Genomic DNA, 16,447 nt, shown 5'->3' on the forward strand with positions numbered 1-16,447 from the left:
AACGCCGTGGAAAGTTCTTTCCTACTGAGAGATCTTTGGTGTGGCTCTCTGGTTCCCACCCAGTGGTTTTATGCCCTTCCCCCTTGGGACTTTTTAAATTTTTGCCAGTGGGCGATGTCATAACACTGATATAGAAATGCCTCTTGGGGTTACAAAAGGAGAACAGTTGGAGACTGTGATCAGGTGACTGATGATTTGCCGTTGGTCTTCAATGAAAGCGCTGACAGGAATCGTTGTAGGAAGCTACTAAAATGTTGCTGGCTCCACTTCGTTCATGATGAGAGGCCCTTTAATGGACGCACCGTGGCATGTTAGCTTTGTATAGATTCTAGGTTCTCAGTATTACATTCCTTGCCCTTGCTGGATCTCTGAGCTGGTGGGGCATTTTTTTTGGCTCTTTATTTTCAAAACATCTTATGCATCCTGATCCCAAATCTTCATTTCTACCATTTCAGCATTTCTATCCTTCCTTGAAATGTGGTTGAGATATAGGCGGTCGTCATAAGCGATGCCCTGCAAACTCGCTTGGGAATTTCCTTTTGTCAAGGTGGTCATAGCTCTCCCCGCAGTGTTTATGCTCTTGACTTTGAGATTGTTTTTAATGGCTGTATAACTGGAGTTCTCTTTCTGTAGGGTATTTTCCCCGAAACATACATCCATTTGAAAGAAGCAACCGTGGAAGATGGAGGGTAAGTTCTGGTCCAGGAAGAACCACTGCAAAGGGATGAAGATGTAAGATGGTCGTGAAAGAATGTCCTAGTCCCATTGATGTCCTCCTTCGCTTGTTGGTTTTACTTTCTCATAGAGTTCCTCATTCTGGCTCCTCTTTCTATACTTGTCCTCCTCTGGGTACCCGTCCCCAGAACAGTCAAGACAGCAGTGATGAACTCTGAGGGCCTCCCACTTCCCCTTGGAGTTCTCACTGACCGCTCGCTGGGTATTTGGATGTGAGTCCCATGTGAACATCTGGGAAGGAGGGACACCCGTCTCTCTGCCTCAACAGGCTGAACCTTGAATACTTCACTTAGTTGTCAGTCAGAATTTTCACAGCTTCCTGGAGGAAAGCACTGCGGTGGTCTTGCAGTTGGATCCTAGGGAAGCAGTGTATGCGAGCGTGCTGTGTGGTTAAGGTCCACTCAGCTTGGAGTATTCGTTTCTTGGTCAGGTCATTTGTCCTACAAAGGACTGACCCTGTGGCAGCCAAGGAAACCAGGACATCCAAAGTAGGAAGAGAGAATTAAGAAAGTTAAAACTTGAGTCTGTGGCTGGTGCCAGGGAGGCTGTCAGAGTCCCGGAACCTCTAAGCTAGACGAACATTATTGAGAAGCCCAAAGCCCAGCACCCACATTATAAGACAAGAGAAAGAGACATGCTCAGGTTTCCACAGGTTCTCTATAGCACAACCAGCACCGGGAACTCCTCTTCTCTGCACCATTCCCGGGCAGCCTCCCAGTGTCACTTGTGAAGGCAAAGCAGGAGCCCTGTTCTAACTGGATCTGCCAGGTGAAAGGCACCATGCCCAGTTAACTGTGTTACTCATTTAGCAGATACAGATCCTCCTGGACTTGAGATGCAGTTGCATCCTTAAAACCCACTGGGCTTAAACACACACACACACACACACACACACACACACACACACACACACACACACACAAGCAGAGCTGGGCGGTGGTGGCACACACCTTTAATCCCAGCACTCGGGAGGCAGAGGCAGGCGGATCTCTGTGAGTTCAAAGCCAGCCTGGTCTACAAGAGCTAGTTCCAGGACAGCCAGAGCTACACAGAGAGATCCTGTCTCTAAAAACAAACAAATAACATCATAAGCAGGCATCACAGGAAAGTCCACCCTTTTATACCATTAATATATGCTAATAAAAAGGACAACAAGATATGCCTTCATTTCACCTAACCTAGGAAACATAGCTTAGCCCGGCCACCTCCAGTGTACTCAGAACACTTACTGGAGCTGACAGTTGGGCAAAATCACCTAACCCAAAGCCTGTTGTAGTCTAGAGTAGCACGTCCCTCATCTAACATGTTCAGCACTGGGCCAGAAGCGGAAAGCCAGCGCCTGCGCGTGTACACTTCTCAGCCATCTTAGAGTTGCAAAAATCAGACTCTCCTAAGTCAGGGACCACCTGCAACTTTCTAGAGTTAGCGTGTAACAGATGTGTTGTAAGCCATATGTGCCCCAATACATTGCCTTTCTCCACCTGGAATTCATGTTCAGCTGTCTCCCATGTTTGCATGTTCTCATGGTGGTCCTGCTGCTCTTTCCTGTGTGCTTGCATGTCCTTGCTGTCTTTCTCCTGTTGATAATTGTAGGAGCACCAGGGACCATTTATTGAATAAATGCAGTTAAGCTTGCTGTGAGTGGGGATGTTGGTTTGTCTCCATTTCCCATGTTGGGAAGCAGCAGAGGACAAGAAAACCTAGCCCTTTCTGGAAGAGGGCATGGATCAGTCCTTGCAAGCAGGTCTTTGGGTGAGATCACATGCCATGTACCTCTCTACAAAACGGAACAGCTGCCCGATGGAAGCAGCTAATTACATGGCTTAGTCATCGGCACTTTCAGAGCATAAACTTGGGGAAGTAGAGTCTAGGCTTCGCCTGTGCCATGCATATAGACTGTGCTGGTCTCAGTTCTTTTTTTTTTTTTTCCTCTTATTTTTTTTCTCTTATTTACCCAGGTTCAAGTCCTCCAAACTATACACCCCTTCAGAGGCAGATCGGTTTATTCAAACCGCAGCAGCCACATTCCTGGCTTTGATTGTCAAGAGTGTGCTGGTCAGGAGAGGCAACTCCTATCATGTGCAGTCAAGTGTATATCTCTTTGGTTCCTTGTAGGCAGCATGAAACTGTGATTCCTGGGGAGTTGCCACTGGTTCAGGAACTCACAAATACTCTACGAGAATGGGCTGTCATCTGGCGCAAGCTCTATGTGGTAAGCTTCCCCTGGGGCTCTCCTTGGGTATGGCCTTAGGTGCCATTTCTGGACCCTCAGTCTGACTGTTGGACTGCAGAGCCATCTTCTCCATTGAGCAAGGGTGAGTCTTCCCTGGAGCCCACGATGCTGGAAGGCAGCTGACTCTCATTTCCCCAGAGTTGGGCCAACGCTAATGGGATTATAGAGAGAAGTGGGTGTGATCCTTAATTCACTCTTGCTGGTTGTGAAAGTAATAGGAAGCTATAACTGTAAACACTTGCCAAGGTCTACTTGGGTGCCTCAAACCACGATCTCTCACCGCACTGCTATAAAAAAAGATGCAGTTATATCTGCTAATAGTCTAGCAGGAACTCAAGGCACTTGATGTTCGCATCTCCATGTATGCCAATAAATAGACATTTTATCAACAGCACAGTGCTCAGCCTGCTGAGGGAGGCATTAAAACCATGACCAATAGTTCTTGCAGACTCCAAACCACATATAGGGTAAGCTGAAATCAGGCTCGCTTCAGTCAGTATTCTCTCCCCCCACACTGTTGGACCTCCGAATGCTAATACAAGATGCTAATTCAATGGGAAATCACATAGGCACAGCAACATCCTCTGTGTGGCAATAATCATGAGTTTCATGTGTGTTCACAACTGGGACTTTGTGGTTTAAATGTAACCTGCCGTTTCTGAAGTTCACGTTAGAGCTTACTCCACTGTGAAGCATTGAGAGGATGAAGGCTAGGACCGAGACATGGCTCATCAAGTAAAGGCACTGGCATCCCAGCCTGACAACCTTAGTTGGATCCTCTGGACCCACATGATGGAAGGAGAGAGCCCCATCTTCTCTGAGTTGCTCCATATAGAGAATTAGGAAGGAGAATCTTCCAAGGGTGGAAAGTCAATCCAATTGTAGTGCTCAGAAGAGAAGACTTGGAAGGTGGTTAGCAGGCTATAAGAACATGAATGTGGAGGCTCGTGATGGGATTCCTGTGACGTCATGTGAAGAGAGAGAGAGGCCGGAAGACCCATGTGCAGACTGTATGTCTCACCATGTGCTGTTCTCTGCCAAGAAAGCCATTGTCACACTAACTCCTTAGCTCTGCTCTAAACTGAGCATGGCTTCTTTAAACACGCCTGTCCTGTAATGGGACTCCCAGTATTTCTAGGGCCTGGGACTGCCAGTATTTAACATCATCAGAATAAAAATGCCTATTTCTCAAGCACACAAGACACTCGAAGTTCCTTGCAGCATGGTGGACATGTCTCCAGTCTAAACACTCTTTCCTTGACACTGGAACCCACGGACTGTTTTCTAATGTTTCTTCTCCGGAGACCTTGTTGGTGAGCACCAGTGGGTCTAGCCTGGGTAGGAGACTTCAGGCTTCTGTGGGGTGACTAGGAAGTCACATAGTGAGTAATACATTTTCTAACTAGACATGTGATTATAGGCTATATAGCTAGATCCAGGAGTCATTCTTTTCTTTGTGTGGACAGTCTGGCTGAGTTACAGCAATAAGCCCCAATCTTGTCCTTGCATACGAAAGCAGCAACCAAACCTCATTCCAGCGCCCGTCCTAAGAGTTCACAAGGGATTTCACTCCATTCAGGGCTGTGTATTCCAGGATAAAGCATAGCCTTAGAAACCACCAGCCCTTTGTGGGGAAAGCGCATGGTATTTCTCTCCCTACCCAAGCTTCAAAGCCTCGTTTGTGTCCTTTCTTTGTCATAATGCATCTTCTAAACAAACTCGTCCGTAATGATCCCTTCTGGACCACCCGAACACTTACTGCTGAATGCATGCTCTGGCCCTTGGGGCATTATGCCAGTATTGAAGGTGATCTTTTGATCTCTTCGGACGTAGTTGATGGAGCTCTAACTCTGAGCCCCTAAATCATTCACTCTGGGAGGGAAAGGATACGGCTGTCATCCCTGTGGCCTCCATTGATCAGCTTCTACTTACATTGAAAGCACTCTGCTTCTGGTTAATTGATTAGGTAGTGGTGGATAGAGAGGGTTGATGGGTAGGAAATTGCATGGACACGGGCTTGTTTCTTAATGTTCTCTCTGGAAATGGTCGAGCGGCGGAATGTATTGGGTAAGTACAGGCTGAGTATTCTGCATTTTCTGTGTTCCGATGCTGTAATTTAATACCTGAGGGGAGGACAACTTATGAAGAAAAGAGACAGCTTTACACCATTGTCCTGGAACCTCAAGAGCCTGATAAGAGGAGCCAGTTCAGCTCTGGCAGGTACCTTGATGTCAATGGTGTCACAGTTGTGGTAGCTTATATGAAGGAACACTCAATTGGCATGACAGGAGAGCAGAACACAGAGGGTCACCTCATTGTTGGAGAACCCTCTCGCGATAACTAGTGAGGCTGGTGGTTTTGGTGCTCTTTCATTAATCTCCACTCCTCAGATTCCCCCCCCCCCCCCCCAGTTCTTAACATCGCTACACTGGAGGCCGGTCATCCAGCACACGACACCAACTGTATCACAGGCAAAACAGAGGCATTCCGAATCTAAAACTCAAGCATCCAAAAAATGCTCAAGATTCCAAGTCATTTGAGCACATGCGTGATAACACATGTAGAAAAGTCTGTCCTGCTCCTGACCTCATGTGTGACGCTTTCTATCTGTACAGAAATTATCTTGAGGCCACGTTAAATTATGTTGAGGCTGTTGTAGAAGGCAGAGATGAAGCATAAACAAATTTCATATTTAGACTTAAATGCCATCCCTAAGAGACCTCATCAGGTCTACGTGAATGTTTCTTTAAAAGCCAGAAAAACAAAACTTCTCATCCCAAGCATTTCAAGTCATTTCAAATAAGGGGTACTCAGCCTGTACTGTGGAAGGAGTTTTTGTTGTTGTTGCTTGTGCCATTAATAAAAAGACTTTTTTCCCTCTCTAGTCGACGACTTCGTTGCTCATTTTCTTCACCATGGCCTCTGTATATCCACAAGTTATCCAGGCAGGTTTCTGGGGGGGGAAAGAACTGAGAAATAGGGCTGGGAGTGTAGTTCAGTGGTAGAGTGCTTGCCTGCCGTGCATGAGACACTGATTTCCATTCACAGACAGACAGACAGACAGACAGACAGACGCATGCAAAGAGTCGGGGGAGGGGATGGAGGGAGAGAAATGAGTAAGACTGAGGAAATAGGACCTGTGTGCCTGTCCTGTCGATGCCCCCAGCAGTTCCGGGGGGAGGGGGGTGAGCTGATAAGCACTTTTGACATTTCCTTCGTGAGCCACCTACCCATTTAGTAGCACAATTGAGTTGTGGGTTTTTTTTCTTTTTTCTTTTTCTTTTCTTTCTTTTCTTTCTTTTTTTTTTAGCAGAATTGAGTTTTAAGAACAAAGCCTAGTGAATTAATTGATTTTTTTTTAATTCCTTCTCATGGGACAGCACACCGTTTCCCCTTAGATCTTAGAAGTCTGACAAGATAACCTTTAAATGACTTGTAGCCGCTACTGATTGGCTGGGAAAGGCGTGGACGGTGGGCGGTGCTTAGTTATTGTCTGGGCCCCCGGTCTGGTTGTGTTCCCGCTAACTGCTTATTCACTAAGGAGTAGTCCCATGTAGTGAGTTTGGTAGTAATCACCCGCCCCCTCCACCCAGGGCATTGACAGTTCACCGCAGGCAGAATTTCTGATTTTCTTTCTGGTGTTAGAGTAGCAAACCTCAAATACCCTGTTTCCCTGGGAAGTATTAAAAGGGGGTGGTGGGGTCCTCTATTATCTAGGTTCCAAGTCTCTCCTCCCTGCATAAATTTTAGCATTTTGTTTTTGGATTGTGATCACGTGCTCCTTTATTCTTTGTGAGCATAAGCATGGCCCTCGCCAGCATACGTTCATACACTGTGTGACATTAATACTCCCATTGATTTCCTCCCATAGATTAGATTTTTCGTCTGCGGTTCTGGGGATTGAACCCAGGGCTCTGTGCATGTTAGGCAAGGGCACTACCACCAGGGCTATGTCTGCACGAATTCCTTCCATGAACCTTGAATCCGGCCTTCTGAGTGCCATTGTTAGCCACCTCTAGGATACCCCCCCTCCCAAACTCACTCTCTCCCTAAATGTGCTGCTTCCTGGTTTTGCTCATTTCTGTCTGATCTCACTGGAAATTTACAGTGTTGATTCAGTGTTTTCTAGAGGGAGAAATACAACCTGCTAACCAGGTAAATCCCAGCCATGAGGACGCTGGATTAATCCAGAAAGGAAGGATGTTTGTCTCCTGATCTTAGCAATTATAAAGAGTGTAATCACCAGAAATACCTCACAATGGGGAGGAGAGACGTCCATATTGAAGATATGGGACCCCTTACCCACAGTGGCAAGAGGAAGGCTGTTTGTCCCCAAGACCCTCCCTCATATGGTCCCTCTTTTCTCCTGAGAGTATGTTACTGATTTCCTTTCAACTGTCCTTCCTGGCAGGTGTCGACCTTATGCTATGGGGGAGGAAACAAATTATAGAAGCCAAACCTCCCTGCGAAATGGGTTTTCCCCTGCATGCCCTGTCCTGGCTAGTTCTGTGATCTGAAGCAAGTCATTCAGGGTCCCCCAAAGTTCTGCCAGGATCTTGACACCTTGTAAAAGCGATGCAGAACCTCGTTCCCTTTCTGAGTCTGTATCTTCAAATCCTAGCTTCCCAAAGCTGGGAAAGCACAAAAGGGGACGGTGGCAGTAACTTCCCACCTGTGTTGGTCTTGGACTCCGCCAGTGCAAACCTGGGCTGGTTAATACTGTTGGAAGCAGCAGCCACAGTCGATGGCTCTCCCACCAGACAACCCTGACTCAGAACTTAACCTCTCATCCTGCCGTGGCTGCCAGGAATGCAGGAGCCGTGATCTGTGTGCCACACTTCTCCAAGGCCGCCGCCTTTCTCTCTTGTAATCATCTTGGGCAGAGTGGCCTTGAGCAGTGGGAGCAGGCTGGATTTTTGTCTGCTGTAGATAGCAAGGCTTCTTGGTTGAGGTTCAAGTCCAGGAGGCACCGCTATGTCCAGAATGCAGAGCGCATGCTCACAGCTGTTCTTGGTAAGCTCTGCCTGCAGAACTGCCCCCTTGGTTGGACCAGTCTCTGGGTGTTTCCAGGGCATGATCAGGAAAGGAGGAAATGTCTTGATCGGTGAGGTCACCTGGTGATGAGCCAAGACAGAAGACACTGGGGCTGGACAGAGCAAGCAGTTCTCAGAGGACTCCCTCCCTTTCTGGGTATGGTTTTGTTTTGGGGGGATTTTGTTTTGTTATGTTTGTGTGTTGTTTGTTTGGTTTTGGTTTTTTGAGACAGGGTTTCTTTCTCTGTTTAACAGTCCTGGCTATCCTGGAACTCACAGAGATCTGCCTGCCTCTCTCTCCCAAGTGCTAAGATTAAAGGCATGTGCCACCACCACCCAGCTAAAGTATGTATTTTTATATTCAAAAAAATCCACAAAGCTGATAATAGTTACAGAAAACAAACAACCTTTTTAACAGAAAGAATATAGATTCGGGAGGCTGGTAGCTGGTCCTGCAGCCTCAGCACAGTCCTTGACCCCTGGGTTCTCCTCTCCTGTAGTTGAAATTAGGTAGTCTGTGCACCTTCATCATGCACTGAGACTTCAGTGAGTTTTCCATGGGCCTTCCATGATAGCACCTGGCACGCCGCTTCTCCAAAGCGCCAAGAATCTTGAACATCTCCATCATACTACAGCACTTGCCCAGAGAACACTAGAATTTGTCTGTCTACCCAGCTGTGACCATTGCTTCATCCTCCACGATGGGCCGAAGGGACAGAGCCCAGACCGTGGCTGGCGCCCTTTCAGCTGTGGTGTTACTTGAATTTGCACTTTCCACGTCAGGAGATTGGTGTTCCCCAGCTGTGAGATACAGCCGGGGATCTCTGGCCTTTTGCTTTCCAGTGGCACCTCTTCCCAGCTTCCATGCCAGTCCCCCTGCCATGCGGACAGGCATGCTGCCCTGACTTAGATAAGATTGCAGCTATATGAGACCTCACTTGCCAAATAGCTATAACTTACCAGTTAGTTTTGTACCCCAGAGAAGTGTCAAACTCTCCATCCTCCTGCCTTAACCTCAGGAGTGCTGGGGTTATAGGTATGTATGTATCACAACACGGGACCGGTTATACCTTTTCTCTTAAGGTTTGTGTGTGTGTGTGTGCTCACGTGTCTGTGTCTGTGTACCTATAGAGGCTTTGGATCCACCCAGAGCTGGAGTCACGGGTGGTTGTTGAACTCTTGATGTGGATGCTGCGAACCAAATCAGGACCCTCTGCAAGAGCTAAGCGTGCTGAGCCATCTGCCCAGCCCCAGACTGTTGAATATAAACAGCCGTACATCCCAAGTCACAGGATGCTGTTTCCTCTATTGGAAATTCCCAAACCAGACTGTATTGGGGTAACAGTGAGACAGGTGTTTTCAAATACAGGACTGTTTGGGAAGCCTGGGACACCTGCTTATCACTGGGTGCAGCCCAGGGGCTCTCCCCTCTTCCCACTGGAGAAGGAGCCCAGTGAGGTTTTTTTTTTGAGGCAGCCTGTTCTTTCTGTAAGTTTTGGAGCTGGGGTCTTTTCTTCTTCCTGAAGGGAAAGAGCCTGGCATTAAGAGTAGTTAATACATGCTGTGGAATCGGGGAGTTTAGTTGTTAACCTGTATTCCTAAGAAGGACCCATCCCTCTTCACTTCACTTCCAAAATAAAATCTTGTGCCTGCTTTAGTTCTGGGGGACTTTGGAAAAGAGAGGTGGGGGTCGGGAACACGCAGGGCATACTGAGTCACCCTTTCTTCCTGTCACACCCATGGTTTTATTTCCAGGTAGATGAAGGCCCACCTCTGAGCTGTCAGTCATTGGTGATTGGCAACACAGACTGAAGTACAGTTTAACTGGTCTCTCTTTAGTCTCCCGTTGAAACTGGTTTCATCCTCAGGCAGAACACGTGATCTGAGAATTAATTACAAGCTCTGCCTCCACGTAGCTTTGTCAGGAAACAAAACGTGACGTGGAAATGCTGGAACGTTTTCTTTAAAAAAAAAATCAAACCTTTGCCTGGCAGGCCAAGTTTTTCCGGGGCGGGGAGAGGAAGTAAGGATGGGTAGGATGCATGGCTGGATAGTTCAGCTGGCACTCTGTCTGTACCCCGAAGTTAACAGCTACATGGGAAAGATTTCTTGAGATTATCGTAAAGCTCTGTCCTTGGGGAGCTGTTAATTCCTACCCAGTGTGTGCAGAGCAGGGCAAAGAAGAGAAAAAGTCAGAAGCAGTCAATCAGGAAGCTGTTAGGTAGGAGGATAAATGGAGGTGAGCAGCTCTATCTTAGACTGGAAGATGTCTCTGGGCAGGGAACTTTGCCCAAAGTCACAAAGCAAGTTAATGATAGAATTAGGAATAGAAGCCAAGTCTCCATATGTTCCCTCGGGCACTTTTCCTTCTAAATCATAAAACCCCATGGAAGAGGAAGGAGGGGAGGCGAGCAGAATCGGGGTCCTGACACCTAATAAGTCAACGTCGTGGCCTGAACAGCCTCCAGATTTCTGTAAAACTGGAGTGACTCCCGAGTGACTTCTGCGTTCCTGTCACCATGGGAGGCAGAGCTATCTGTTCTTGTGCCTTGGTCTTTCCCTCCAGAAATTCTAACAAAGAAGGAAAGAGGATAAACATCTGGCTTGGACAAATACACCAAGTGAGATAGAGGGACGCTGTATTGTCTGGTAGAAAACAGTATCTGGGGTGTGTTACGTGCGGTGACAGTTCCTCACTCAAATCGAAACCAGACTCTTAAGAGTTTAAGCCATGAGATTTGTTCCAGAGTTCCTACCAGATCCCAGGGTCGTGCTGACCTTTGCAGGAAGGATCAAAGAGATTATGTCATGTGAAAAGGCAAACCTGGAGAGGACCAAAGATGGAGGAGAGGCTCTGTAGAGGGCAGGCTTGGGTTGGGTAGGATGTAGGAACCAGAGGCCAGGAAGGAGGGCCTGTTAGTCCTGCTGCCGATAGCACAAAACCCCAAAGTCCAGGTACTGCAAAAAGAGAACAGGTTTACTTGGCTCCCAGTATTGGAAGCTGAATGAATGTATCCATCATCCCTGTTGCCCTTTATCTTACAGAAGGTTGTTTCATGATAGAACTGTGTACAGGGCAAAGACCTCACAGGAGCCATTCCTAGTCCAGTCTGCAGTCTTTCCTAACAGCTTTTTCAAGAGTGAACATACTGATCTCACCTTAGCCAGAGAACTACCTTTTGCTGAGGTCAGCAGTTAGTAGACTCATCACTGGTACAAGAACTGAGAGGAAACAACTCTGTGACCAGTTACCAGTCTAGTAACTGTAGAAGTAGGCCATTGAGAGTCCAGTCTAAAGGAGAAATCTGTACTACATCACCTCCCCTACCCATCTCTCTGTCTCTCTCTCTCTCTCTGTCTCTCTCTCTTTCTCCTCTGTCTCTCTCTCTCTCTCTCTCTCTCTCTCTCTCTCTCTCTCTCTCTCTCACACACACACACACACACACACACACACACACACACACGCATGGTTGTCACCAAGACTCAGAGAACAGCATCCTGTGAAAGGGGGCAGAAAGAATCTAATCCCAGCACTTGGGAGGCAGAGGCAGGTGGATCTCTGTGAGTTCAAGGCCAGTCTGGAACTACAAGAGTTCCAGGACAGGCTCCAAAGCTACAGAGAAACCCTGTCTTGAAAAAGCAAATAATAAATAATAATAATAATGAATACATAAATAAATAAAATTTGAAGATCTTTTCCAATAGTCAATATCTCTGAAATTAGTCATTTCTCCCCTTATAATTCTTCCTTCTGTGTATTTTGCAGATACAGACACAAAAGGGGTGATTCCTATCTAGGGAGAGAGCCAGCCAGGCCACAGTCTTCCTGGACTCTGAGTACTGGCATGGGTTATAAATTCCAATCAGAGGAAGGCATGGCTAACTCATCAGCTAAGACTTCTCAGTTGAGACTGCAGTCAGAATTAGGCAGCTGATGGGGCTGGGGAGCCCTGCTGGCTCAGTGGATGAAGCGCCTGCCATACAAGCAGGGGATCTGATTTTGGCTCCGCAATGCTCACACCGAAACTGGGCCTTGATGGCAAACAGAATTCAACCCAGAGTTGGGGAGGTAGAGACCAGCAAATCCCTAGGGCTTAGTCTACCTAAATCACTGAGTTCCAGGTTTAATGAGAGAAGTCTGTCTCAGAAAAATAATAATAAGGTGAAGTGTGAATGAGGAAGTGCCCTGATGACGATCCTGCCTGCACGCACATACACACACGTGTGCACGGACAACCCCACATATGAACATGTATACTCAAAAGAGGTCCGGAAAGAAAGGCAGTGTGGTTACAGGTGGAGAAAATTATGACAGATTCCGGAACATTTGGAAACATTTGGATTAAATGACCACTGTGCATGAAGGAAGCAGAGATACTGAGGTGTAATTGATAGAAAATATAGGTGGGAATGTTGTCCAGGCCGGCCACAAAAGGACTTACAGTGTATCCTCTTATCCCTGGTGGGAATGCCTAAAGGATTTTCAACGGAGGAAGGGACTTGGTCAGAATTTTCGGGTGTGTTCATGATATGATGAGTTTATGATTTAGGGCCAATTTGAAACTATTTACTCACTTTTAGAATTGCATTTTGGGACAAATTCAGGGTAGCTTGGCCAAACTTATTCTTATGAACAAAAAAATTATGCCTCAAAGTGTGCAGCTTACTATGTGACCTACTAAATAAGTAGTACCCTGCGGAAATTCTATGCGAAGATGTTCTTTCTCCATCACATCTTCTTTCCCTTTCTGTCCTCTCCCCTATTTTAGAACAACAAGGTCACACTCTTCCGCCAGCTGCAGCAAATGACATACAGTCTGATCGAGTGGCGCTCCCAGATCCTGTCTGGGACACTCCCCAAAGATGAACTAGCAGAGCTGAAGAAGAAGGTCACAGCCAAAATTGATCATGGGAACAGGTAACCCAAGACAATCCTATCCCAAAGATGTGGGAAATGGCCGGCACCTTCACACTAGATAGTATTCACACCTTTAATATCAGCAGCTGGGAGGCAGAAGCAGACAGATCTCTGTGGAGTTCAAGGCCGGCATGATCTACAGAGTGAGTTTCAGGACAGCTAGGACTACACAGAAAAACCCTCTCATAAAAAAAACAAACAAAAAAATCCTTTAAACAATTTCAAATTGAGGGTTGAGGAGGTAGACCAGTTGGTCAAGCGTTTGCCGAGAAAGCCCAGCACAGCATAAACTGGGTGTGCTGGTGCTGTAACCCCAGCTCTCTGAAGATGGAGGCAGGAGGATCGGAAGTTCTGGTCAAGGATGCGTGACTGCATATCAAGTTCAAAGCCAGCCTGGTTGGCTTTATGAGACCCTGCCTGAAAAATAAAACAGAAAATAAATAAACAAACTGCATATTATATATAATTATCCATATTTACAAGGCACATGTATATAGTACTTATGTATAATGATGATTAATGAGGTTAAATAGCAACCTCATCACTTTGGCAGCCATTGTTTCTTTGTGTTGGGAGCATTTAAAATCTTCTTTTCTGGGAATTCTGATGGGTAAAATTAATTTTTACCAACCATAGTTATGTTACTATGCAGCAGGAAATTAGAAGTTATTCTTTCGACCCAGCTACACCACTGTACCAATGAACAACCTCCTTCCCTGTATTAGTGACTTTGGGGGCGGGGGTTCTTGTACGTGACAAAATACTGAATAGAAGAAACTAGCGGGAGTAAAGACTGACTTAGGCTCGTGGCTCCGGAGAACAGAGTTCGTCATAATGGGGAAGGTGCGGCCGAGCAGCATGGTGATGGTGGTAGGAATCTGTCCTTTGCCTAGCACAGAAGAAATCAGAGTACGCCAGCCTAGAATCAGAGGCCTGCCACTAATGGTCCAAGTGTATCCGCTAAGCACTACATCCCGAAAGGTTCTGCAAGCTGTCAGACCAGTGTCACCATCTGACAAGCGTTCAAACCTATGAGCATCTTGGGGACGTTTCCCATCCAAGCCATAGTACCCCTCGTGTCCCTGCAGCACCCTAATCTCACAACAACTTCTGATCTTAGGGTTGTCAGTTACTAATGGTTATGACTTACTGTCTTTGTGTCTTAGAAAGTATTTAATTCCGGTGAAAAATGTCCTATTCCCTTCCTTGGGTCTGGTGCTCTGTTGGCCCTTGGATCCCACTGGCTGACACAAGAACAGAGAAAATAGACTTTCTGCCCTAGCTTCTCCACTGGCAGAGAAACCAAGGGTGATCAGGAACATAGAGAGAGCCCTTCCAGATGCCTGAGACTATGCTTTTATTCCAGGGATGGATATTAAATTGATTGCTGTAATTTTCAGCTTCCCCCCCCCACCCCTCACATTGGGACTAGGACCATGATTGGTAATGGTACAATTCAGATTCCCTGGTATGTAAGCCATCCTTCTAGCCCATAAATTCCATCTACACACTTGTTATGTGTCTATTTCTGCAGAGCTCCTAAGTAGCACAGGTAGTCACGTTACTTCCGGGTACCACTGCCTTTCCCTATAGGAGAAATTCAGTCCATTCCTCCACATGACCGTGGGTGTGGCCTGGGATTCATGCTTTCAGCCAGCCCCTTCCAGAAGACCTCAGAAGTCCTCTGTTAGCTTTGCTGTTGTTTATTTGGTATTTAAGTGGTCTAGTTTGTACTGATGTCATTCCTGTCTCGCCCTTTGCCCCATGGCTCCAGCTGTAGGACTCTATCATATCCCTGTTAAAGTACAGTTCATCAGCCTGTTCTGTAAATGCACTAATTTAACAAACTGTAACTAGAAACAATTGGCATCAACGTGGGATACAGACTTCAGCCGGTCTCACAAACTTCCTCCGTTGTACACGCCACATACTCATAACTAGGAAGTAGCTATGGTAAAGTTAATTACTTCTTTCTAATTTTATATAGGAGGATGTGAACTTGACTGATTTCCTTCCGGGTCACAAAGGCAATGGGAAGGAATTAACTTGGTCACGGATCCTGTCTCTAGGTCTGACTCTAGGTTGCAGTTGAGATGGGACTTCCCTCCCTGATACTTGGCCTCTGTCGTGGTCAGTGTTGATGTCTCCTAGACAGGATCTGGACTCACATAGGAGACAGACCTCTGGGCGTGTGTGTTCTAGATTAGGTTAACTGAGGAGGGAACCTGTGCTTAAATGCCGGACAGCACCACTCTGTGGAGTCCTGGAACTGAATAAGAGAAGCTAGCTGAGCACCAACGTACATCTGATCCTAAGTGACAATAAAATGTGACCAGCTGTCTCGGGTCCCTGCCATACCATCTCTTGAACAGTGAGCCAAACTAAGTCCCTTTCCCCTGGGGTTGCTTTTGTCAGATATTTTGGTCATAGCAACAAGAAAAGTGTCCCTAGGTGATTGCAGCCACTGCAGCTGCTTAGCCTTTCCTGCAGTCTCCGGACCTGTCTTAAAGCCAGCCGAGGTAGGCTAAGGCTCTGTCCTTTTTTGATCTTGCCACAGTAGCATTGGCCCGGAGGTTCCCCCAAGGCCTGGCATAGCACGTTAACGTCTCCCACATGGCAGAGCTCGCCTGCTTTCTTTCCCACACCTGCCCTTGAAAGCGGCTCAGGAATCAGGGCCTCTCTGCCAGGACATCCATGGCCCTGCTCTGCCAGCATGCCATCCCTCTCGGGTCTGGTGGGCTGTGGGTCTGTCTGCCATGGGAAAGAAGCTGCCAGTGCAGCTCACTCGCCTGGAGTTGCTGTAGAACAGAGGAGGGAACTGAGGCGTGGTTGCTTTCTTCCCAAGGACTTGCCGCCTCTGCCTGTTATCCCTTGAGTGCTGCTGTTTGGACATCTCTGTTCGCTTGTGCAGGTGCCTGGAAGGCAGACTGAGGGCTGAGAGCAAAATTCCGTTCCACCAACCTCTGAGTTCTTTCTACTTCTGTGCCCATTGGGCACTAAAGCCTTGGGAGAGGGCTGTGGTTGTCTCCGCTCTTGCACTGCAGCCCTCAGAGCTTCCGTTGCCAGTTTTCCTGTGCCGGTCTCTGCAATCGGAGCTAACGTTTATTGGTGCTCACTATATGTGTGGTCCTATTAGATGCTTCACTGCTGTTATCTCAGTCAGGTTCTTATGGCAACCGTAAAGGGCGGGAAACATCTACCCATAAAGGAGTCCAGGCTTTGCAGGATGAAGGGGTCCTAGAGCAAGCAGATGTCAAAGCCAAGCTTCAGACTGTGGTGTGAATGATAGCAGAGCCAGCATAGAGGTGGTTTAGGAGACGGTAGCCCTTGGACTTAAGCCTTAAGTATTGTGCTCCCTTAAGACAAGATTGAGTAAGGAAGTCAGGGAAGGTCTTTGAAGGATGATATACGGGTTTGTCATTGTTGCCGTGCCGGATCACAGGGGACTGGGCCAGGGAATCACTGAAAAGAGGGCTTTGGTCAGAGTCAGTGTTAATTCTACTGTTAGTGCTTTGGGCCAGTTCCTTG

General features: G+C 47.1%; 1 protein-coding gene across 2 annotated transcripts in view; it reads left to right on the forward strand.

Annotated features, from left to right (window-relative positions):
- Dock5 (dedicator of cytokinesis 5) overlaps nt 1-16,447 on the forward strand; it is a 173,160-nt gene that overhangs the window by 70,542 nt on the left and 86,171 nt on the right. For both annotated transcript variants that reach the window (XM_050121846.1, XM_050121845.1), the window contains exons 4-6: nt 634-689; nt 2,851-2,947; nt 12,771-12,919. In XM_050121846.1, coding sequence (XP_049977803.1) covers nt 634-689; nt 2,851-2,947; nt 12,771-12,919 — 302 coding nt within the window. The remainder of the gene's footprint in view (nt 1-633; nt 690-2,850; nt 2,948-12,770; nt 12,920-16,447) is intronic.

The sequence above is a fragment of the Alexandromys fortis genome, unplaced genomic scaffold (assembly GCF_014885135.2).
Source record: "Alexandromys fortis isolate MF-2015 unplaced genomic scaffold, M_Fortis_MF-2015_v1.1 scaffold_203, whole genome shotgun sequence".
NCBI lineage: Eukaryota > Metazoa > Chordata > Mammalia > Rodentia > Cricetidae > Alexandromys > Alexandromys fortis.